Source organism: Eleutherodactylus coqui, chromosome 1 (assembly GCF_035609145.1).
Source record: "Eleutherodactylus coqui strain aEleCoq1 chromosome 1, aEleCoq1.hap1, whole genome shotgun sequence".
NCBI lineage: Eukaryota > Metazoa > Chordata > Amphibia > Anura > Eleutherodactylidae > Eleutherodactylus > Eleutherodactylus coqui.
In genome coordinates this window covers 465,781,322-465,807,612 of record NC_089837.1, presented here as the reverse complement: position 1 = coordinate 465,807,612, position 26,291 = coordinate 465,781,322, and the positions used below count along the sequence as shown (strand labels likewise).

The window sequence follows — 26,291 nt, the reverse complement described above, 5'->3', positions numbered from 1 at the left end:
TGGACTGGAAAGGGTTAAAGGGAATCTGTCAGATTGAACAAGCTGCCCAAACTGCAGGCAGCATATTATAAAGCATTTTATGACTGGCGCAGAACCTAAAATACCCTCCACAGACTGACTAGGACTATCACTTTTATTGATTTCTATTAAAAAACACATATAGGGTCCCTAAGACAAACAGCTAAACATAAATAATGAGCTCTCACATAAATTATGTTGAGATCATCTGGAGATAACCACTCTTAAACATTAGTGGGATAAGTATATTGAGATATCCCCCACAATTTATATTGACATCAGCGGTCAGTCGATTGATCCATGTGGAGTAAAAGTACAAGCAGGGTAGCCTTAGTGGCATCGGGCTGACTGACCTCCGAATGATGTAGAATGCCAGTTTCTTGTCTTGTAGCACTCCCACAGAAAACATGTAGAGAGGCTCTACAAGAGTCTACAGCTGAATGAATTGTTAAATGCCCAGCAGAACCAGAATCTGAGATGGTATCAAAAGTTGGTGCTTGTCTTGAGTCAGACTACTCTACTGGAAATAAGACACTGGTTTGGTTGGGGAGAATACTTCTTTAGGTAAGCCTCCCTAGCAGGTCTAGGCAAGGGAGTTGCTCAACTTTTTGGGACAATTATGGACGTTATGGGGGAGCCCAGCATTAATGGGCCCAGCATTTCCAATGCCAGTTTTAGTATAATGTTCCCTGGCGCATGCCTCTTTATGTATTAGGCACATTGCAGCACCCCTGTGTACCTACCCAGAGATGTACGTCAGGTCCAACCTGGCATACATTTCTGACATAATTTACCCCAGACTCTGGTATGAATTATACATAAGTCTGTCATTCCTGGGGGCCACATTTTTGTCAACAAGCCTGTCCTCTTGTTAAAAAAAAAAAAAAAAAAAAAAAGCCCAAAATTTGCAAGTCTTTGCACAAATTTCCACTCATGCAAAAAATTGTGACCAGAAACTTTATAAATGTCTCCTGTGCTCCTTACTGGAACAGGACAGGAATTTTTTTTTTACTGACACGGGAGTTTCTTAGACCCAAACAATTTTAAGACGATCCACTTGCATTGGCCATCAGAAGATGCAATTCTAGGTGCTGAACAAGGAACTTGACAGGTATATTCCAAATCCCAAAGCCTTTCTTGGAAATAAATATACATTTTTCTCGACCGCCAGATTAACCCTTTCCTATCCACTGCCCGACCTCTGAAGACATTATGACTTAAGGCTGTACAGCTTCAATGTTAGAAGACGCCCGTCGGGCTTCTCTTACTGTATATTGCCAGCCTCTCTGCTGTCGGAGCCTATCCAACGTGTCACCTCATGCAGTACTGGCTTTAGCCAGCAGATAGCGCCGTTGTATAACTGCAGAAAAAGAGTAAGCCCCCTAGGAAAACCAGGATATAAATTGGATTGGAAAGGGTTAAATCATTCATGGAAGAATGCAAATCTTGACTACCTGTATTAACCTAAGTCCTTAGAAGTGAAGTTTTATAAATTGGATGTATTTCTGTTCTAACTGCACATAATTGGAATACTTCACTTGTATTCTTCATTTAAAATTCACTGTTAAGAAATCCTGTATATGGAGAGGAGGTACTTAGGGAAAAGTGTCTGACTTGCCAAACCATTGCTCTCATTTCATTAACAACTAATGGCAGCAAGCTGACTTAAGCTACATTATGAGGCATACTGAAAGTGCACAAATGTCATGTAGAACACTTATGTTTATGGAAGCTGTACTCTAAGTTTTTTTTGTTCGCTGAAGGCATTATTAGGACATATTCGCAATTCTGGGAACTATAAATAACATTACTTTAAAATTAGGTTCACAGGTGATCATATAAGTTAGACAGAAAGATCTACATTATGACCTAGAGTCCATATGTACATATAGTATACATAAAAAGTTGAGAGCTGTTTTACTGATACCGAGTTACAGCCGGCATTCTACTTCAAGAACTGCATTTGTGATTAAAGGGAATCTATTGTTGGTGACTTATTGTTTAACCCTTTGCAATCCCATTTTGGATTCAGAGTTTCTTAGGGGGCTTTCTCTTTTTGCCATTATACAATGGCGTCATCTGCTGGCTAGAGCCAGTACAGCAGTATGTGACATGCTGGAGAGGCCCCCGACAACACAGCGGCCAGTAATCTACAGTAAGAATACCCTGCCGGACGTCTACTGATGTACAGCCTTCAATCAGAATGTCTTTAGACGTCAGACAGTGGATTGGAAAGGGTTAAATCACATTTTCATGTTAGAGAAGCTGTCAGGGAACAGAATCAGTGGGGCTGGATGTATGGCGCTGCAGGGGCCCCCGATGACTCTATTCCTGCCCCCCTCCTTTTTCTTAAACTTTTCACACCACCTTCCTTCGTCTAGATGGGCTCTTCTAATGTCCGGCTCTTTCAGTGACTTTAGCATACGGTCCCCACTACTTACTCTTAAAGGGTGATGTCTGGCTTGATTGACAGCCCTATGTCACCCATTGAGAGTAAGTTGTGGGGACCACCCACTTGACATATTGGCAGCGCCAGGGGCTGGACCTTAGAACATCTCGTCTGAGTGAAGGAAGGAAAGTATGGGAAAAAATGGGGATAGAGTCAGTGGGGTGCAGCTGCAGAGCTATGCAGCTAGCCCCACGGAAGGAGAAGGTGACGGTAGGTGAAGGTAGAAGGTCCTCATATAGTGGTGGCAACAGGGTTACTGCAGATTTCAGGCTTTTCTGAAGAGGTGGTGTTCAGTTCTTTTTTAAGCGTTCTCAGGTGGTGAAGTGTCTGATATGTCGGAGTAGTGAGCTCCAGAGTATGGGTGACGCACAAGAGAAATCTTGGATACGATTATGTGAGAAATACACTAGAGGAGAGCCAAGGACAAGGTCTTGTGAGGCCTGGAGAATACGTATGGGGAGATATCAGGATACTATCGCTCAGAGATGGGTCCGGTTGTGGACAGCCTTGTATGATATTGATAATATCTTGAATTGGGTTCTCTGAGCAGTGGGCAGCTAGTGAGGGGAGAGGCAGAGGAGTAATGGGGAAGAGGTAGATTAGCCAGGCAGCAGAGTTGATGGAATTGGAGGGGTGCAAGAGGATTGGATGAGGGGCCACAGAGTTAGATGTTGCAGTAGTCTACATGGGAGATGATGAGGGCCTGCACTAGGATTTTTGTTCACTCTGGGTTGAGGAAAGATCATATTTGAGAGATGCATTTGAACTGGAGGTGGCAAGGACTTGTATCAGGCGTAACTATAGGGGATGCGGTTGCACCCGGGCCCAGGAACAATAGGGGGCCCATAAGGCCTCTCTTCTCCATATAGGGAGCCCAGTTCTTTGAATAAACCATTATAATTGGGGGCCCTGTTACAGGTTTGGCATTGGGGCCCAGAAGCTTCAAGTTGTGCCTCTGACTTGTATGTATGATTTGAAGGTGCTTAAAGAGTCAAATGTTGTTTAATTGGTGAAAGTATGGAGCCATCGTACAGTTAGCGAACTGACCACATAACGAACCACAAGGCCGTCTGCATACGACTGGGTCGGATTCCGCATGCTGAAGCCTGCAATATAATATATAAACCCTACCCTAAAAATAAGCCCTAGCTACACTGCATAGAAAAAAATGCAATACCTACCTAGCAGGCGCTTGCAGGCCTCCACAGCCGCCAGAACATCACTTCTGGGTAACGGGGTTCGTAAACCTCGCCTCCAGGAAGCGATGGCTCTGATTGGTTCTTGAGCGCCGCGGCTCAGCCAATGGCTGGGATTGGTTCATCGAGCGCTGCATTGATTGCCTGAGTTGCGGAGAACCAATTAGAGCCACCGCTTCTTGAAGGCGAGGTTTATGAACCCCTGTCGGCGACTGCAAGCAAGGTGGCGGAACTCCGCAGACCAGCGGGAGGGACCCGGACCATGCTAGGTAAGTAGCACGCAGACTTTTTACCGTGATTACCGCGGCATTTTGAACACTGCAGTAATCGTGGTGTAATGCTCCCATTGATTTCAATGGGAACGTCGCAGACTTGTTCTCGAACCCGATTTTCCAGCGCTATCTGTTCAGTTTTTTTGTGTTTAACGCACCTTATCAATGATGGGGTGTGCTAAAGATGCTGTCGGAGGCAGGAACGCGAAAGTGAAAGTAAAATTGCGGCAGAGCGTTGTCGTCCTATATGGCAGATAGTCCTTTATGGGGACCTGATGAAAGGCCCTGTTGACATGCAGCACAAAACTTCCAATGCAGAAATGGCCTCAAATTAGAAGAAATTCTGTATTTCTGGGGAAAATAATGGAAAATCTGTTGTGCTGCTGATTCCCTCCCCCCTTTCACTGTATACCATCCACCTATTGAGGGAAAAGTAGTGAGCAGCAAAACATCAACAATTTTGCACATTTTTGCAGAAAAAAAAGCCGTGAGCCAAACTTTGCTACATTTTTACACCATAAAATTGATGCAAATCACATAATGAATTCTCTTCTTCCCCGTGGTCTCAGTGGTGGAACCAAACCTTCAACTGTGGGCTTGATTCATTTGCTACACTTCCGTGGACGTGGGGTCTCACAGTCTCCTACATATTGGGGGTGAATGTTTTGTGCAATAATGAACTGGATGTTTACAATTACTTGTTTTTATTAATTTCCAGGTTCTAAATCATTAAAAAACATGTAGAAATAATCAACTTGTATTTACATATTTTAGTAACGTTACATAATATTGTGTGTGTGGAGGGAAGGGGGGGGGGGGGGAACGCGACTCTCAGAAATCTAGAATCTGTAAGATTCTACGCCCACAGTTAAAGGTTAAGAAAACATGGCAAAAGAAAAAAAAAACTACTATGGCCAAAAACACACAAAAAATCTGTCGGCAAACATCCGTCTGAAGAATGATGTGTGATTTTTGCCTAATATGTAGCTCTAGAAATTGTATAATATTCCATAATCCAGCACCTATCAGAACCCTTGTTCCTTGAGGAGCCATGGGAAAGAAGGACAGGGGCCCAAGAGAATGACCCCCGTTATATGCGGCATTCATGCAACGCAGACAGAGCCGTACTGGGATTCACATTGTCCAGCCGCTATAATGACTTTGTTTTCCTTTATGGCTATTTTCACTGTGGCACAGTCTTCCAATAACCTGAATGGCTCTTGCAGAAATGCGTGTGCTTCCCGCCAAAACAACCCCATTCAGCTAAATGGAACCTTTTTGTTTGCCAATGTAATAGATTGTATCACTAACTATCGTTAACATGAGGATGTCACTAATGTACGCCTCTCTCTACAGAGCAGCGGAATTAAACAAATTGCTTCATATTATCTAATCATATAGAGAAGACTTGTTTGCATGGAAACACTAATTGTAGAGCTTAGTACATGAGTGCAGATCAGAGTAAACACAGCCGAGAAACATGAGCGGACCCGAAGAATGTCCTAATAAAGGGCTACAACACAAGTGCAGTCGGGTTGTTTTGCTTTTGCAAACTGGGAACAGTGCGCTAACTAAAAAAAAAACATTGTCAGAATGCGGTCAGATGAGCGTTTTTTTTTCTGAAGCGCATGTATAGGCGTGCTACAAAATCGGCTTTATTAGAACCAATACTTTCCAATGAAAGCAGTCACATGTCCGATTTTTACAAGTGCGAAAAAATTCACACCCGTAAAAGATAGGAAAGCGTTTTTAAAAAGCGCACATGAAGGAATCCCCTGCCACAGCTGTGACAGCTGTTGCAGGGGTTTACTTCATCTCTGTGGTGAGTCCCCTTATCACTGAACACTGTGTCAGCAGTGTCAGTGTTCATTGATGAGGGGACTCCACGCGGGGATGATGTAATCCCTTACCACAGCTGTCACAGCTGTGGCAGAGGAGCGCGATGCTATCCCATAGCTTTCAATGGGGCTGGCGATGCTGCAGTCCCAGTGATGGCAGTGGAATAAAGGCAACTAGAGATGAGCGAGCCTACTCGGTAAGGCAGTTACTCGAACGAGCATCGCTGTTCTCAAGTAACTGCTTAGTGATCCGAGCAGGCTCAAGTGGGCTGCGGGGGGGGGGGGGGGGGGGGGGAGCGGTGCGGGGGGAAGAGAGAGATCTCTCTCACTCTTCCTTCTGCTCCGCTCCCCCCGCCCCACGCAGCCCACCCGAGCCTGCTCGGATCACTAAGCAGTTACTCGAGAAGAGCGATGCTCGCTCGAGTTACTGCCTTACCGAGTAGACTTGCTCATCTCTAAAGGCAACCCCTGCGGCAATGATTTTCGGGGAGAGGGCTTGAAATATAAGCCCTACCCCAAAAATCAACCCTAGCTGCAGAAAAAAAATAATACTAATACATCACCTTAGAACCGCTGTCATCTCCGACGTATCTTCTTCCAGGTCCCCGCACTGCTCTTCTTCTTTTCAATCTCTGGCCAGAAGAAACAAAGAAGAAGAGTGAAGGGGACCACGGAGAAAAGCCGGACAGCGCTTCTAGGTGATGTATGATTTTTTTTTCTGCAGCTGGGGCTGATTATCCAGTGCAACTTTTTTAGCGTCCAAGGGCCACTTTCATATGGGTGTAATATGGACACTTTTTTACCTGAACTGGTCATAGATTGTCAGAGATCCCTGTAGTGATCCACGGCACCCGGACTCGTTGGTCAAACAATATGCTGAATTCTGCCTGCTTCTACCAGTGGAGAAACACATTGTTTACTGTCACCGTTAAAGGGGTTGTCCAGGGAGGCAAAATCCTCACCCAGAGGTGTTGGAATCTCCACTTTCGACCTGTTCTCAACATCGGATCACATGGTAAGGGCCGTCTCCCACATCATCACCAGGTCCTGGCTCATCTTAACAACCAAGACATTCCTCTTCTCTGCATTGAGCGTGACAGGGAAGAGGGCCGGCTTAGGTATTAAGATGAGCAGCCAGCCCCCTGTGGTCATGTGACGGGCACATAGAGAATCCATATCATAGGATCTGATGTCGGAATGTGGAAAATGTCGTCATGGATTTTGCTCCTCTGGACAACCCTTTAATGTAAGTCTCATGTTTTTATTACTATCAAACAAAAACCGTCCAATGGAAATTAAAAAGGGGATTAATAAAAGCTGAACAAGGTCACTTGATACATGAGGGGTATTACAAAGACCTGATTATGTCCCCATCAGAATGATCTTCTTAAACCTTGTATCACATTGTGACTTTCATTTACTGGAGCACACGCCAAAGATCGGGTATCATGTAAGCCTTCAATCTGAAATAGTTCCTCTTTTTTATCTAGGTAATATTTCATTACAAGACAGATCAGGCGAACAGCCTTCTAGAACAAGAATATTTGGGAAATTGTTCAGTCCAGCCAGTAAGGATATAAATCCTTATGACAACTACCCCAATTCTTTCATTGATAGACGTTGGAATCGGTGCCGATCACTTTTTTGTTCCTGCAGCCTTTTTTGTGTTGGTACTTGTGTATTAAAGGGGTTGCCTCATTAAAACAACCCTTGATTGCCATGGATCTCTCTCCCGACACATTTGGCAAACACCTAATTTTGCCGGAAAGCACCACATCTACCTAGGCATATCCTCTGCAGTGTTCTCTATAGGGGAAATATGGTATTCAATTAATGACCACACATGTAATACAAGAATGGCTCCAGTCCACCAGTGTGGGAGCTGATCCTACAGAGCAATTCTCCATTATGGAATGAGCCAGGACCCCGTAACCCACTATGATGTTTGCATGTCCTAATTGGACATATGATCAACAGTTGTCTTCATGTGACCGCCCCTATAATGTACATGTCATTGTAAGGATCTTGTTTTCAGGGGAATGCTTTTCCTGTTGCCAAATATCGTTCTAGTTGGGAAACACTGAGCTAAACTATACAGACCCCCTCCTTAGATCCACACTTTATCAAACAAAATCAAGCACCTAGTAAGAGTTGTCATTCTGCTGCAAAGGGCACTTGGCATACATGTCGGAAAAACTTGCATCACAGATTGTGGATTTATCCGCACTACTACAATCTGTTGACGATAGACTTGGACGGCTCTATTTCATGCAAGTCTATAGAAGGTCCTAACAAATGCAGATATTGTAGCCAAAGCCATCAGTGGAAAGTATAAGGGCTCACTCAGACGGGCGAATGTCACCCGCGTATTACGTGCTGCTAAAAGCCCATTGATTTCTATTGGGCCACTCACACCTGCATGAAAAAAAATGCAGCATGCGTTATTTTGGTGCTTATTATACGTCAATACAGGCTATGGTGACATATACACATTTACTGTGCATTTTCCATGGGACATATATGGGGGTGTAAGCGAGATGTAAAAGAAAGATTACATTTTTTCTCATGCGTTTTTTTCCACACAATTTGCGAATGCTGTTGTCCGTCCACCGGGGACTAAGAGCGGTTCAGTAAATATGTCAGCCGAACATCCCGGAAACTAAGAATGGTTCATGTCACGTGGCTATGGCAGGCTTCTTCTAATCTAGACCATAAAAGTCGTCTGTGAGAATCTCTGTGTTTTAGGAGTACTAAGTTACAGTAATTGACTCTCGAGGCCAAAGTAGTTTTCGGCTGTTCCAAGTGCCAATGCCCTTTCACCATGGGAAAAGGTAGGGGTGCTCTATTCTGACCTAACTCTACGACCCATCGAAAGTTCAAAGAGGTGGAATTTACTTTAACCTGACAACCTTAAAAGCTGTTTTTGCGTTGGGGAAAGGCCAAGGTAATGTTCTTTTTCACTACAGTAATGATATTTGACCCTGGCAAATATTTCAGCTACTGTACATACACAGCTCTGAACACACAAAGCCTGTACTCCGGCTGACCGGTTTGTACTCTGCGGCTGCCGTGTCTATGTTTTAGTCAATGTGATAAATTCACACAATGTAGCAAAAGTACAAAATTCTTTACTTTTTTTTTAAATCTCTTAGGCCCAATGCCCACGGACGGAAATTCCGGAGCGAGATTCCGTGCGGAATTTCCACCGTTGCACGCTGCCATAGGATTGCATGCCTTCACGCAATCCTATGCAGACAGATGCGATTTTCATCACAGAAAATCCACGCAGTAACAAAATCGCGGTATGTCCTATTTCTGTGCGGCTCTGCTCTGGGCATGTGTGGCTGTGCGCCAGCCGGAACATCACAGAGCAGAGAGAGAAGACGCCGGATGGGTAAGCCGGAGGACACTGCAGGGGCACAGGGTCGCATCCCGGTGCAAGAATCGCGCAGTCGGAATCCGGCCCGGCTCTGTATTTTGCAGACCATAATACGGAACTAATATAAATCTATGTATCTATTCACTTGGCCGTATTTTCTGCGACCATTTATTTTCAAATGCAGCCTGACTATTTTTTCGTGTTTGCTATTATTTTCTATTAGGCAAATATGGAATTGTATTCGCCCAGTAGAAAATCAAAACCATAATGATGACATGTGGTTGTAAAGTCATCTGTAACACCTCTGTAAGGGCGGCCTCACAAGAACGTAAGCACATATAAGACCGCGGGACGTATATGTGCTATGCATGGCGCATTTTACTGTACTTTGTTGCGCTGCTGAGACCGCTCACAATAGCACTGTCCCAGTAGTGCCATGTTGGAGTAGGCCGGACCATCTATTTAGTAGGGGGGGCAGCCTGCTTGTAAGCAGATCAGCTGACTCAGTAGGCGGGTCTGCTGACTCGCTAGGCCCAAATGTATTCGATTCAATCAGTGAAATTGTGCAATTTCGGGCAGATGTCGGCCTTCTTTGTGTAATTGTGCAGAAAAATAGAGCATGTTGTGTGTTTTCCTCCTACATATGGTACTATAAGTTTATGGCAGACACGGTTGGTATGTCTATGTTTTTAAAAAAATGGTGCAAACATATAAATATTGCTACACGGTATTTTTGCTATCATTTTGCAGATACAGAAGCGTGCCATACTTTTAAAACTGCCTTCCAGTCAGGAGCTAAAAATGAATACGCAGGTCATTACATACAGGGGATTATTACCAACTATTTATGCTTGCTCCTTGGCTGCTATTAGCTCAGTTTTATTAGGACAGAGCTGTGATCTATGACTGAAGGTAGTTTACAGGGCCTAATCTGAAGTAGTCTGGGACACACCCCTGGATCATCATTAGTTCAGAATGCCTCCTCTGCCACTTCAACCAATGATGAGGCAGGGGGTGTGTCCCAGACTACTCCAGATTAGGCATTTTAGCTAAACTATAATAGAGCCGAGCTAAAAAGCAGCCAAGGCTTTGAGCCATTGAACATACCTTCTGTCACTAACGGTGGCGTCTTTCTGTATAATCAGGCATTTCCAAACTTTTCTCTAATTCAGACTTTAGTCCTAGGAAGGGTGAGTGTAGAGCTACTGAATGAGCTTTTACCCTTCTAATGCCGGATATAAACTATGGCTGGCAATGACATTGTGACCACGACTGACTGATGTAAGAGGGCGCTGTAACTGACATTACTTGGCACTGTGCTGATATTACATAAGCTTTAACAGGTATTTTTGTATCTAGGAGCGGAGTGGTGCAAGAGACGGCAGAAAGACTGTGGTCAGTGGTAAGAAACCACTACCAGAAGTTACAGAAACTCAACTTTTGCTGTTTGCTGAATGACTACAAATAGTGAGTATTTTTTTTTAAATTTAATTCACAAGATTTAACTCCTTTAGTGCTTGTTTCAATGTAATACTGGGTTCAGGAGGCACATAAAATAAGCAATATGTTTCATTTTGGCCACCGATGAGTCCAGGGTTCACCACTAGGGAGGCCCCATTTGTGAAGGCCTGATCTAGACTATAGCGGCCTCCACCCGTTGAGCGTCCAGCTGTTGCAAAACTACACTTCCCAGTATTTCTATAGGAATACCTCACACTGACCTCAGATATCATTTGTGAACAACTGCTTCCTGTATTCACCCTGTAACTATGAAATATTAAGTAATACCCTAATATGTTATACTTCCCAGTATGTGGGAAGGTGCAGTTTTGGATTAAGTTAGTTGCTATAACATAATTGCAAAACTTCTGCGCACGTCATCCTGTAACTTTCCTATTATTGTAGGCAGCGGCGTTACACATCTCACTGCCTCATATCCTCCACTTATTTATCAGCCCCTTATCTCGCCCTCTGCTCTAGTTCTGTCTTTATTGCTGCCATAATGATCAATTATATTATTTTGTACTCCAATCAGTTTTCCACAGACTGTGATAGATAAGCCACAACAAGTCTTTTAGTAACTGCGCTAGATGACTACTGTAAATGCCGCTAATGATAAACCCTGGAGGAGCGAGGATAGCCACAAAAATATACCTCTTTGGGTGCAGGTGATTGATTGGACGTGACATACCCGTATTAGCAAACTTAACATGCCTGTAACATAGTATTTAGTTAGGCTGAAGGCAGACCATGTCCATCTAGTTCAGCCAGTTTCCACCCCCCTTGTTGTGACAAGATAACTTGTTGCAGAAGGTTAACTTAAGCCGTAAGGGCTCCTTCACACGAACATATTGTTACAGCACTTAGCACGCACAGCTTTTGCACGCGTAATACAATGTATCACTCTCCCATGTTGCCACTCACACATATCGCATGAAATACATGCGCAATAAAGATGTTCTATCTTGGTGCATATCCACGTCAAGATGGCACATGGCGATCGGCGGCACACAGTAAGTACGCAGTGTCATTGCGTACTTGCTGCGCAACTGTTTGATGTGGGTGGCTCGCAGCGGGTTACGCTTGTGTGAAGCCGCCTTTAGGGTAAGTTCACATGTGGCTGATTGGCTGTGGATTTGCAATTGAAAAGGTGAACTCTGCAACAGATCCGCACCAAAATCCAGCACAAAATCCACAGCCAATCAGCCAATATGTGTGAACATACCCTTAAAAAGCTATTGTTATCTTAACCCAACAAAAGCCATTGTAAAGCAATTGAAAGGGTAAATAAACAGGGGCACAGAAAATTCAAACGCCCGCATTAAGGGCTTATTCAGACACGTATTTACCCGCGTAAAAAAAAAAGTAAGAAACAAACGCGACCGTGCTAATCATTGGATTCCAACGAGTTCATTCAGATGAATGATTTTTTGACGTGTAAAATAATCGCACCAGGAATAAAAGCGCACGCGGGACCGTTTTGGGTTGCCGGTTTTATACACCGCGTGGAATATAGGTCTTATATGCAGCAAGCTCCCATAGACTTCCATGGAAGCTGGAAAAAAAAAAGAGGGGGAGGGAGTTACCCAGCGTACAACACTGGGAAAAGAAGGCAGCTGACTCGATTTACGCATTAGCAGTCATTCCGAGGATTTCTGCTTTCCAATGCTTCAGAGTATTTTTTGCCTTACGCAGCAGCTCCCCGTGTGAATTGCATGAAATGTGCAAATAAGGTCGAGTGAAGGAAGCCTAAGAGTCATATTAAACTTGGCTACATTGGTACAAATAAGGATATTCATTTGGCAGGACAGTTTGAAACTTTTTGCTGAATGTGCGCGCAGATACATACATCTGTAATTCTATAAAGTTGCGGATATCATCTTTTGACTCCCATTAAAAAACATTGCATGCAAATAATATGCAGTAGTTGTATTGCAGTGCATTGTAAGCTTCTCAGTGCTGATTGGACAGGATTGACTGGAGTTGAACATGACAATTCAGATCTTGTGAAAACTGCAGACTCAAAAATTAAAGGGGACCTGTGACATCCCACGAAGCCATAAACTACATTATGATGCTGTTGGGGGATGTGACAGGGATCTGAGTGAGGTATTTTTTATACTCACTTGCTCCCTGGTTCCTGTGGTGCCCGCCACTGAAGATCGCGCATGGTCCCAAAAATCTGACTCTTTTTAGTGTCAGTCATGCACTTTCCCATACAAGTCTATGGGCTAGCATGAACATGGCACTATGAAAAGAGTTGGATTTTCAGTGCTGTGCGCGATGTGTTTATATCAGTATTCTGGATTGTAGTAGACATATATAATGTATCATCTGTATGGTTCATTATGGTTTTGCAACCATACAGATGATACATTCAAAAATCTGAACTGCCTGTGATTTTTGGGTAAGTTGTCCAGAAAAATAAAAAAAATTTGGTTGGCAATCTTGTTCCCCTCTCACAGCATAAGCTGTGGCAAAGAATCATTTGAGTTAAAGGGAACCTGTCATCACCTTGGAGCCCCATAAACTTTTTTATGGGGCTTAAAGGTAAGGGAATGGGGAGTCTGGGAATCTGTGTTTGATACTCACCGGGTTCCATCACTGTGCCCCTGCAAAGTTGGCATGCACACACAGCATTGCACTTTTTAGCCGTCTCTCCCATAGAAATAAATGGGAAATGGCTAAGTGGTCACCTTGTATGTGCGTACCAACTTAGCTCAGCACTGGAACAGGGTACCCGGTGAGTATCAAACACAGCTTCCCAGATTCCCCAACCCTTCACTATTGAGCTTCATAACATAGTTTATGGGACTCAAAGTTAATGGCAGGTTCCCTTTAAAAATCCACATAAAAAGTTGGTCAGCTTTGTCATCACTTTCTTTTACTTTTCTTGTATTGGTTTTGAGGTTTATGGCTTTTGCTTTTTTTTCAAAATTTGCCATCCAAATTGAAAAATTCTATTTGACAAATTCCTTCCAGCCCACTCTTAAAATACGTAAGCAGTGAGCAGCATTGTACTGATAGTTATGTGATCTCAACATTCAGCTTATAGTCTGCAAATGTCACCTAGATTCCTGAAATAGCTGATTACTGCTAACAGGAAAACCACACAATTACCTTTTCTGCGTGGCACATTATAGCATTATTTAAGCAGAAGATTAGTAAAGAAAACTGTTCACAATATATTCAAGTGTCAATTTAGGTGGAAACTGTAGAGAACCTGTCTAATAAAAAGAGATTGCCCAAAACAGACAATTGGGTGACCCATAGAGATATGGCAAAAAGGAAAGTGGCAGCTATACAGCCAGAACCCTTCCCAGTGTGTTACATCTGCCAATAGGAATGTTAGGGGAAAGTTGTAGCTTTAAAGGGGTTGTCCCGCGCCGAAACGGGTTTTTTTTTTTTCAACCCCCCCCCCCCCCCCCCCGTTCGGCGCGAGACAACCCCGATGCAGGGACCTAAAGAAAGCTTACCGGAGCGCTTACCTTAATCCCCGCGCTCCGGTGACTTCTATACTTACCGGTGAAGATGGCCACCGGGATCCTCTTCCTCCGTGGACCGCAGCTCTTCTGTGCGGTCCATTGCCGATTCCAGCCTCCTGATTGGCTGGAATCGGCACGTGACGGGGCGGAGCTACACGGAGCCGGCATTCTGCACGAGCGGCTCCATTGAAGAGAGCAGAAGACCCGGACTGCGCAAGCGCGGCTAATTTGGCCATCGGAGGGCGAAAATTAGTCGGCTCCATGGGAACGAGGACGCCAGCAACGGAGCAGGTAAGTATAAAACTTTTTATAACTTCTGTATGGCTCATAATTAATGCACAATGTATATTACAAAGTGCATTAATATGGCCATACAGAAGTGTATAGACCCACTTGCTGCCGCGGGACAACCCCTTTAAGTTCCAACTGCAAGATGGGGCTCAAAACTGATGGATATTATGAGAAATGGCACTTAAGATTTCCAATTCCACGATCTACAGCATTAATATTAACAATCTGCTTTCACAAAACAACCGCTATACTTTCCAACATTAAGTATCAACAACGGCATTTATCTACACATTTGTGCTGTTCGTACAGAAATACCTCCAAATATAGGAAAATAGTCAAAATTATGACACAAATACTTGTCAGTCAGTCCTTAAGGCAGTGTTTCTCAACTCCAGTCCTCATGGACCCCCAACAGGTCATGTTTTCAGGATCTCCTATAGTAAGAACACCTGTGGCAATGTGTGAGGCGCTGACAATAATTACATCACCTGTGCAATACTGAGGAAATCCTGAAAACCTGACCTGTTGGGGGGTCCTGAGGACTGGAGTTGAGAAACACTGCCTTAAGGACTGGACAGAACACTTCTTCGTCCTCTGTGCTTGGACAGCCTTGCCATTTGCTTCCACGACTTGAAGCAACAGTTGTTTTTCTTCTTTGTCATTAGTAAAAAGTCTGAAGATTCATGGTCTTTAAGCAGAACCTTGTCGTAGACATAAGATCCTGAAACTGCGCCCCAAAGAAAGGTTTGCTAAAAGTAAACAAGTTAGAGGGTGTTTTGCTATGTAGTTAAAAAGTTGAGTTTTTTGGGCCACCCTAGCGGAAAGCCCTCTTATGGAACAAACCTGCTTATTTCATGTATAAGGTGAGATATGGATAGTTGTCAAGCTCCATAAGGGCCGGTTCACATCTCTATTTGGCACTACGTTTGGCATATACACTGAATATGTCCATAGATTCCTATTACCTCGACATAAGCAAAAAATGTCCTTTTGATGTATGGCTGGATGCATTACGATATGGAATAGCGTGTTAGACTATGCTTCCATACAAAAACATGGCTTTAAAAGGTATTCCGGTTACAACATGCCCCCTTTAGTGCCTACTGTGGTAAAATTAAAGGAGCCGTACTTACCTGTTCCCTGCTACCGTGATCCAGCACTGAAGCCCCGCCATGGTCCTGGTGTTTGTTGCCTCTACTTTATGTCACTGGAAGTCAGTTGACGCTGAGCGCCATAATGGCAGGAGTTCAGATCAGGATCACGGTTTTCATGGAACAGGTAAGTACTGCTGGTTTTCTTATTTTAGTACAGTGGGCACTAAAAGAGAAACCTTGTCTGGTAACCCGACAACCCCTTTAAATTGTATACCTCTGATGGAATGGGTCCACATCTTGTTTATGGACTCCGTTCACCATGTGAGTCATGGGGATACCAAAAAAGTATACTTTGTAGCATACACATTTTTTTAGTGGATACCATTATCTCAAATGTAATGTAGTTTACTACGCCGTTCCATACATTTTTGTGATATACTGGTTAAACAGAGGTTAAAAGGACTGTCTTTTGGCCTGCGTCCATCTGGTTAATGTAACCTTATGGACACGCTTAATGCACATCACAAACATGATGTGAAGCCAACCTTAGCTGCAGCTGTATTTGTAGAACTGACATGGAGAGAACAGTATCATCCTTGGAAAAATAACAGCTCCCGAGGATAATACGAAAGCAGAGCCGCTATGTTGTGAGTCTGTGGGGACAGCCATAGTGGCAGTGCAGCCTCCAGGACCTCCACCAGGCAGCGCATGGAAGGGGAGTGTTGCTCCTATGAGAAACGCGTTTCCTATTTTGTATGAGCTGTTCTGCTCTACTAGCAAACCATACGTCCATTAATCAAGCAGTCATTAAGCATTAAAGTCACTAGTGTGCCGAAGCTAGCCAAAACTTTCTGTTGCACAGTGTCCGGATCCCGCACGCTTTGTGGGATTCCATAGTAATAATGTGGACTATCTTGTCAGGTCCATTACATAAAATCTAGATAAAAATCTGCTTTAATTCTAGGTTGTAATACACCAATACAACACCAGGGGTAGCGAATACTTTTGCAAGGCAATGTAGCTGCATTGCCATTTACGGCTGCGTACTGTATGCGGACAATGTATAGGACTCTCCAACTATTGTGTTAATTTGTTAGCAAAAATTTAATTTTTAATCTTATGTATGTCTGTGTACATATATAATATAAAATATGTGGATAGCTTATGTTTAAAAACAGGCACCCCATCATAGGAAATAAACTAGCTTATAAGCACCTCTCTCAACTCCCTGCATCTTCCACGCCGCGGCTCCGTCCTTCGTGCTCAGTCTTTGTTTGCAGACTGCAGTCAGCATTTGTACGGGAAGTCACAACCTGCTGCAGCCAATCACAGAGCTCAGCACTCAAGTGCAGGGCTCTTTATTGGCTGTAGCAGCGTGTTAGGTCCAGGACACAGGCTGCTGCAGCCTGTAAATATTACATCACAGGGTAGACCCAAAACGCCATTGTGGGAGATGTGGGGAGCCAGGAGAGGGAAGTGTAAGCTTGTTTGTCATTTTATAGAATAGGGAACCTGTTTTTATAGAAAAACAATTAGGTCGGACAACCCTTAAAACGGGTTGTTCGGTTACAGGACAACTTCGCCCCTATACCACCAACTGTGTTACAATACCAAAAACAGCTGTACGTACCCCTCCTATACCACAGGGATCCAGCGCCGTAGCCCTACTGTCCTCCTGAAAGTCAACTGACCACTACAGCCAATCACTGTTATGAACTCCTGGAATAATGGCGCCAAGGATGTGAGCGCTGATGCCAGAAGAACAGATGGTGATGTTGCAGCTTCTGATTGGTTGCAGTCAGTTGCCTTCCCGTGACAACATCTCTACAACAAACACCGGGAGGAAAGCAGGGCTACAGTGCTGGATCCCCACATCAGAGAAGGGGTAAGCACTGCTCTTTGTTATTTTAGTTGGTGGTATAGAGGCAATGTTGTCCGGTAACCAGACAACCCCTTTAAATATATTCAATATGTAACTCACTAATTGATTATGTCTGATATTGCAACACACAATATTGAAAAACGTTTAATTGGATATGCATTTGCCTAGAATCTGCCCTTCTCCTGCCACAGTGCCAGTTCCTTATATGCCCTTCTTGGAGTTATGAACTAAATGTATATCCTTACAAACACCTCTTGGATATAGAAGAATCACAGTACACTGCAAAGGCTTCCTAAAACAAAATATATTAACATGCTCACTTCCCACCTTTACGCTTCTCACCTCAACCGTGTTACCTACTAGAGATGACTGAGCGTACTCGTTAAATCAAATTACTCAAGCGAGTATCCCCATTTTCGAGTACATTCCTGCTTGTCCAAAAAGATTCGGGGGCTGGCGGGGGTGAGCAGTGAGTTGCGGGAGTGAACAGAGGGGTGCGGGAGGGAGAACAAGAGAGAGATCCTCCCCCCAGCCGCCTCCCGCTGGCCCTAGCAGGCATGTACTCGAAAATGGCGATACTCGCTCGAGTAATTTCCCTTAACGAGTACGCTCGCTCACCTCTATTACCTACCTAAAAAAGTAACACAGTAAGAGTTGCCATATCAACCTTCCATAACAGAAAAAAAAAAAAATAGGCCAACAATAATCCTTCCTTCATCTCTTCCTTTGATTCGGTTTTGTGTCATATTGCAACACAAATTGAGAAATATGTAAAAAAAAATCATTTCTTGTGTCCCAGGAGATGAGCCACCTCTTTTCTTTCTTCTCACAATTCTCTATAAGACAACTACCTGCAGCAGGAGCCTCCCCCCTTCCCCCCACCGTCTCTTTGTACCGTATGGCACAAAGATAGTTAAAGGGGTTGCTGCTTTACTGTTGATAACCTATCCTGAGAATGCAGCACTAATAGTTTAAAACTGGACGGCCCCTTTAAGGCCCCCTTTGCTAAGCTCCTCCTCAGCGGTTCACCAGACAAAACGGAAGAGATCAGCAGGAGATTATCCTCGGTTTTTGCTGCGGTTTGTTTCACTGTTTGTCAGTCTGTCGGATTATCTGCATCCTGAAGCAAACAGTCAAGTTTATCACCTGCTTACTTTTATTATTCATTTCCCGGTTTAGTGTTCCTTTACCGTAAATAAAACCCGTCCATACTTTGCAGGTGACAGTGCGCTTGTAAAGTGGAGAACAGTTAAATCACTTTTCCTCATACCGCTCTATCTACTTATATTGCTGACATTAATCAGCAGCGAAGGGAGTGGTTCCCATTTTGCAATATGTGAACTTATGATTCATTTTGATGGTGTTAGCCTTGGTAGTTCTTCTTTTGGTAGCACTATAATTCCTTGCAGCACTGAGTGACATTTAGATATTTTTGAGTTTTTTGCCCACCATACTTCAAGGACATGCTATTTATGTAAGATGGTTCAATGTTTGTTCTTGGTATCAACTCTGCGCCGCAATGTACATCTGGGTAAGAGTTGTTCATCTTTCATGATTGGGCATCATTCATTGAAACGTATTCTGAAGCCGGCATCTCTCGCATATTCATTTAGAATTCAAGGATACTCAGCTAAAAATAACTAAAGTGTTCAGAGTAGCCGAATAATGTTGATTATTCTCAGAGATGTAGCTTGCAAAAAGGTTTATCTGGTAACAGACAGTAGAATAGAACCTGTATTTGTCTATAAAGTTGGCGTTTTTTTAAATATATATATATATATATATATATATATATATGCGGTTATATATTTTTTATGTGTAATCTGTATTTTTGAAGTTTTTACCAGAATAATGGTATGAGTCATGCAGGAACTGGTATAACAGAAAAGATCCATACAGGAAAACATTGAGATAAAAAACAGAAACAGTCCTAGGAAATGGTCACTATTTATCTTACATCTCTACCAAATAATGTGAGTAGCACAGATATCAAAAGTAATACAGCCGAGAGCAAAACGTCATACCGAGGCTCTACCCAACTTACGAAATAGAAGGATATATCTAAGAGAGGTGATATGGCGACTTAGGTTAGAAAGAAGGAGCCATACAGAGAGAAATGGGAAAAGAAAGAGATGAGAATGGGGCAGAGAGAAGAGAAAAGAAGAAAAAAAAAGGTGAAGGTGGGAGGAGGGAGGAGGGGGTGGGAAAAAGGCTACGGAGAGATAGGGAGGGATGGAAAGGGGTGATAGTAACATATTCCAGTGGATACTAAATGGTAATGTGTGCTGTTGTGTTGTCGAGGGGATCCAGGCATTGCTAGCAGCATGAAAGGAATCATTGTCAGAGGAGAGCTCTATAATCTTGAGTACTTGTTAAATCTATCCAAAGTTGACCTATTTTTAAAAACTTGTCAGCATCTTGAAAGTGTTCCTCCTTAATTCATCCCCTGTTACCACTCCCTGATAAGAGCGCCAATGCTGTGGGATCCAAATCCAAATAAAGAAATGTCTTGAGGATAGTTATCTGAAAAACTCAACCAGCGAACTGTGATGATCCATGACAAGAGTGCCATATCTGGGGCTACGTTGTCAATATAATTCAGCCTTTATTCACAATTGCATTAATTAAGTCAGAATAGTGTAACTTGCTCCATTTTTCTGCCCATTAAAGATTGTCTGAGGGTTAAGCCAAAAGGAGAACGAATCATGGAAGATTCTAATGGATCTATTATATTTGTCATCTTGTAAAAGGGAAACAACAATAACAATATAATATGAGCCTAACAGGGCTACAATAAAATTGTGAAATCATGAGTTACTAATGAGTTGAAGAACTTTGCACACATTTAGTGCTCAGTTATATGAGTTTTATTTGTGTTACCCTGCACAGAAATAAGGTTAGGCTGCCAGAATACCCAAAAATCCTCCTGCGGGTTCAGATTTTGACTAGGGTTGTTGGTAGGCCGCCAGTCTAGCTCTTATTAGCAGTGGAAGGTCAGTGCCAGTAAAAACATTTTTCTTGTTTTTCCATAAGACAGTACGTTCACAGTCAGATTACATTCTCTTTGGCTTGGTTGTGCCTTCTTTGCCAGGCCTGTCCAGCCCTAGGAATGTTTTCAGTCTCAGAACTAGGTCAAATGTGGGATTGGAGCCGATGGGAAATTGTAGTTTACAAGGTGGCTTGGAAATGGAGACACTGAAATTGAGGTGGCAACCATGATTCTGAAACCTTCGTGAGCCAGATGACAACTCTAACGGCTGCTAATTTAGACTCTAACATTTTCTGCTAGAGATAACTTTTTTTAGAGTTGATTTATCCCATTAATCTCTCAGCGAACAAGTTTTGGCAATTGAAATTCAACATCTCTGATCCTTCTTTTCCCGTGCAATATTTTCTCGCCCGCGTGAAGCCGGCCTTAGGGAAGTAAACGGCAACCAGACGGCTGTGGCGGCTAATCTCTCAGCGAACAAAAGTTTTGGCCATTGAAATTCAACATCTCTGATCCTTCTTTTCCCGTAAATTATCTGTTGGGGGAAAGTTGAGCCAACCTCATCCGCATTAGTGAGTCATCTGGCTCCACCATTATCAACAGGCTCTGTTCGAATGACTAAACTCTAATGTGTACCGGGGCTTTCACAAAATGTGGTAGAGAATGCATAGTGTGCAATATATGTTCCGAATCTATCCTACTCCATACATTATACACAGCTGTGTTACTCCGCACAATAGGCTACTGGTACAATTTGTAAGACGCCTATTAAGACTTACTTATTATGACCCACGGATTCCAAGGGGCATTTGCTCTATTGAAATCAAAACTCGAAGATGTCTCTCATAGAGGTCGACGAAGTGCCCGATACCGGCACAAAATATGTTGTCTGCCGGCTTGTTTGACGTGTTTCCTGTCTTACCGACTTGTCTCTGAAGTGAACAAAAGAAAGGTTATACGCTTACTGTCAAACACGAGTCTGCGCTGCCTGATTCACTCCTCTAATGTAATGTGTATGTCTGAGATGTCAAGAACTAGAGTGGTTATTACTAAAGAGCTTGTAAATAACAACCCTCATCCCACTTCCATAGACAAAGAACAGAAAAACTACACTGATGGAAATGGTGCCCTCTGGACTGCTCTTCCTCAACTAAGCATAAAGAGAGCCTTATTGTGCTAGTTTAGACCTTCAACTTCCAAGGACGTATTTAATTCACTGTATGACTAAAGCCACTTACTGTGCACAGGTTATAAAGGCTAGAGCTTCGTTCTTGGTATCTTTTTAAGCTGAAAATCTTAGCAAATGACATTGGGAACTAAGCTGCGAGCGCAGTACTAGACGGGCAGCATTCTTTTGACGAGGGAGTTGTATAAAAAAATGTGTAGTAGTGGAGTTGAAAGTCGGGAACTGCAAGTGACAGCAGGGAGTAATAACAGAATCTGATACCGTCATTTCCCGCTGTGCAGCTCGCCAGTGAATCCAGACTTGTGATGCATGAGCCTTTGTCTATGTCAATGTTTTTTGCTTTACGGGTGTTTTTTCCTTATTTTTTACTAAAGGCAGGAAAAGAGAAGCAGTTGCGGATCTAATCAGCCTCTAATACACTAATTAGCCACTTGTGGCTGAAATGTTTACAGTCATCTCAATCACAGACATTTTTTGGACTCTTCAGCTATGATGATCTTTTGAAGATATGTACTTGTAGACGTAGACATACAGTAAGTGGCCTTTCTGAATTCTGCACAACTTGAACATTTATTGATCGGATAGGATGTTGTGCATCTGCAGACTTTTTATAAAATAGAACTTTACACTTTGGTATAAAGTTGCATGAAGGTGCCAGTGATTGCAGAGTGACATTTTTGTGTAAGCTGTTAACTTTCAAAAGATAAATGGGAATATACAGTAGTTTTTTTTTGTTTGTTTGTTTTTTAAGATCCTTCTTTTTTGTTTAGAAAGAATCCAGTTTTCATTTGAGTATGTCATACAGTAAGTGTGAACTTTGTTCTGAATCCCCGGCCAGCAGCCACTATGCAAATAAATCATATATTGTTCTTTTGAAGGCGAATAACAAAGTTGTCCTGACGCAAGATTACCTAACGTCCTCTATTACAACTGTCTTTAATGTTTGTACTGTATAAGTGTGTCTGATTGTGTGAGATACTAATTTTCTAGGAACATAAAGGTAACTTGTCAGCAGAGTCATGCTGCCCTACCCAACTGTTTTGTGCTAAGAGTTGCTGAGAAGCGAGTGCTGGGCGGTTCTCGGCTTGATTGACAGGTCTCTCATTCTCTGAATGTTCCTGAAGCAGGCTTTAGCGTTTTTCACATGGTGTTCTTTTTTGGTACTTTAAAATGCATGAAAATACACATTTTATGACGGCAGTGTTTTTGTCTTTTAACCCCTTAATGACGCGGCCCCTTTTTTCCCCCCATTCGTTTTTTCCTCCCCCTTTTAAAAAAAATCATAACTCCTTTATTTATCCATCGACGTCGCTGTATAGGCTTGTTTTTTGCGGGACGAGTTGTAGTTTTCAATGGTGCTATTTAAATTAGCATATAATGTACTGAAAAACATTAAAAAAAATTTTAAGTGCAGTAAAATGAAAAAAAACCCCCGACATTCCGCCATCTTTCAGTGCATTTTATTTCTACGGCACACCAACTGCAACAAAAGCGACATGAAAACTTTATTCTCTGGGTGAGTACGATTGCTACGATACCAAACTTGTGTAGTTTTTTTTTTTACTGTACAATTTTTTTTTCTTCAAAGACTTTTAATTTTTTTAAATTGTTTTCTGGGGTCATTTTGTGCACACAATAACTTTTTTATTTTTCCGTCGACGTAGTTCAGGAAGGGCTCATTTTTTGCGGGATATCCTATAGTTTCCGTTAGTACCAATTTGGAATACATACGACTTTTTGATCGCTTTTTATTGCGTTTTTTCTGGGAGACAGGGTGACTGATAAAGGGCATTTCTGGCGTTTCCTTTTTTTTTTTCAGACAACGTTCATCGTGCAGGGTAAATAATGTGCTACTTTGATTGAGCGGACTTTTACGGACGCGGCTATACCAAATATGTATTTTTATTTTATGATTTAGATTTTTAAATTATAGATATGGCAAAAGGGGGGTGATTTAAACTTTTATTACTTTTTTTTTTATTAAAAAAACTTTATTGTTTTACTTTTTTTTTACTTACTTTTAAGCCCCCCTGGGGGACTACAATATGCAATGCTTTGATCCAGAGGCGTAACTTGAAGCTTCTGGGCCCCATGGCAAAATCTGTAACAGGACCCCCAACTATAATGCTTTATTCATAGTACTAGGCTTCCTATATGGAGAAGAGAAACTTTATGGGCACCCTAAGGCTCCTGGACCCGGGTGCAACCGCATCCCCTGCCTCCTCTATAGTTACGCCCATGCTTTGATCGCTCCTGCAGTATGACGTAATGCTACAGCAATACATAATAATGCTTTTTGACAGGTAGTCTATCAAGCCACCCCACTGGGATGGCTTGATAGGCAGTCTCCCAAGCCAGCCCTGGGGCCCTTCAGAAGGCCCCCGGCTGCCATGACACCTGCACAGCTTCCCCGATCTCACCGCAGGGGGGACATACGGGAACCCCGAACATCTTTTTGGGCATTTAAAGGGTTAATAGCTGCAATCGACCGCACAGCTGATGCCCACGCTTTATGCAGAGAAGTTGCCCCTCGACCTCTCTTCATACATACCCCAACGCTCCAGGACATAAATGTTCGTCCTGGAGTGGGAAGGGGTTAAATGTAGCATGAGTTATCACTATTTTTTTAAATTTATTGTCATTTTGTACATGCTTTTTTTTCTAGTATTTTTCAAGTCATAGAGAGTCGCCTATGGGAAAAAGTCAGAAAAAAACACCATATCCAGAACGTGTTGTGAAAAAACACCACTTAGGCCGGATTCACTTGGGTGAACGCAATATTGGTCTGGGAAATCCGGTCCGATATCCTGCTTGCCACATAGATGCAAGGCATTTTTCATTCAAAAATGCCTTGCATCACTTCTGCAAAATTTTTATCCTAAGACGCATTTCAGGCGCACCAGAGGATTGTAAGTGTTTCTCATTGCCATGTGATGTCTTTTAAGGTCCCATTGAAAACAATGGGTGAGGCGTTCCAAAAGGGGAATTAAAAAAAAAAGAGCATGCTCATGTGAATAAGTCCAATAAAGAGAATAGAGTCCATATTCATGCCAGTCTTGTGAATGTAGGCCAACCCACAGAGTGCCACAAACACATGGGAGGTAGTGCAGTTTATATTTTAACATATACTTTAAACATAAAGTACAAAAAAAATGTGTTAAAAGCGTCCTGGAAAACATGTCAAAAAGTGGTCTGCAAAAACACCTCCTGTAAAGCAACCGTTTAGCGTTTAGAAGATCCATCTTATGAGGCAGATCCCGGTTTGTGAGCCTCAAAACATTTTCCGTCTGCTTCTATGAGGATGTTTTTAATGATGCTATAATAAAAGTTTTGTTTGTAAAGTTAGATGAGGGCTGGAAGAAATCTTGTGTTTTGGAATAAGACCAATCTGCGGCTCAAGCAACTTCTTTCCCTGCACCGCGCTACTTAGATTGCAGATTAGTGTCCGGCGTGGGTGAGACGATTTCTCTTTTTCTATCGATCATATCCACTCAATGACAGGGCCGGCAAACAATCCGCACCTCAAGCCAACTGGTAATCTTTGGTGGAAGGTTAAAGAAAAATGAGTCAATGACAACACTTCATCCTGTACAGCTGATCTGCCAAGTGCTCTTCAAGAAAGTTAAACTCAAAGACTTCAAACTCTTAAAAAAGCTCAAGGAGGAACAACAAAGTATCAACTGGGATTTTTTATTTTATGAATGTCATAAAATGTCATGAATGTTGAGGAAAGTGGAAGTTAAAAAGAAGAGGGGCCGACCAAGGGCAAGATGGATGGATAATATCCTTCTGGTGACGGGATGGACCTTGGTGGAGCTGGGGGTGGCGACAGCCGATGGGAAGCTCTGGCCTGGGCTGGTCCACGAGGTCATGAAGAGTCGGAAGAAACAACAACATGAATGTTTTTTCCATTATTTTTCCTGGAAAAACATGCCATTAATTACAGTAATTATTAGTTTTTTATTGGAGACATGTTTTTTTATGAAGCCAGTATGTTCAGCTATTAATCACTGTTTTGATTAGCAGTGGACACCTCCTGCGTGCGGTGATTCCATTATGTTTGACAGTTGCTATAGTAACCATTTAATATTACTAGAAAGACATGGTTTATAATTCCAAGCAGTGACCCCCAAGTGATAATTTGTAAGGTGTTGGCTCTAGGGAGTACATAAAAAAATGCTGAAATCTCCACCTACAGGAGTTCACTGAGGTTCATCCTTCAATTGATGTAAATATTAATATGAACACACTATTATTATCATGGGTGGTGTATTAATGCCGCATGCCAAAGCAACAGTAATAATGATGTAATCAAGGGAGAGTAGTTAATATATGTCTAGATAGCATGCAATTGCAAAAAAAATGGATCCCTTGGAATTGGCTGGATCTTTGCATTGATTGCTGATAAAATGTGGTCTGATTGGTAATCCAAGTCAGACCACATCTTATCCCTCCACATACAATGGAACCAATTAACATTGGATGTTGAAAATATTGGGGCATATGTACTATTGAGAATGCACAATGTGTGCCAAAACACTCTTGCACACGCTGTATCACATTTATGATGTGTTTTAGATACTTTTTATTCACTAAGTCTGAAAAAAGGGATTGTGGGCTTCAAAGGAAAGAGGCATGGCTTCGTGGGGGAAACGGGCATGGCCCAAATATAGCTTTTCCTACCAAAAAAACAACACAATTTTGACATAAAT

General features: G+C 42.6%; 1 protein-coding gene across 1 annotated transcript in view; it reads left to right on the top strand.

The window, feature by feature from the left end:
- The window catches only part of VDR (vitamin D receptor), a 133,018-nt gene that overhangs the window by 14,402 nt on the left and 92,325 nt on the right, over positions 1-26,291 (top strand). The window contains exon 2 of the mRNA XM_066584329.1: positions 10,512-10,619. Within this exon, the coding sequence (XP_066440426.1) occupies positions 10,607-10,619 (13 nt within the window). The 5' untranslated portion in view covers positions 10,512-10,606. The remainder of the gene's footprint in view (positions 1-10,511; positions 10,620-26,291) is intronic.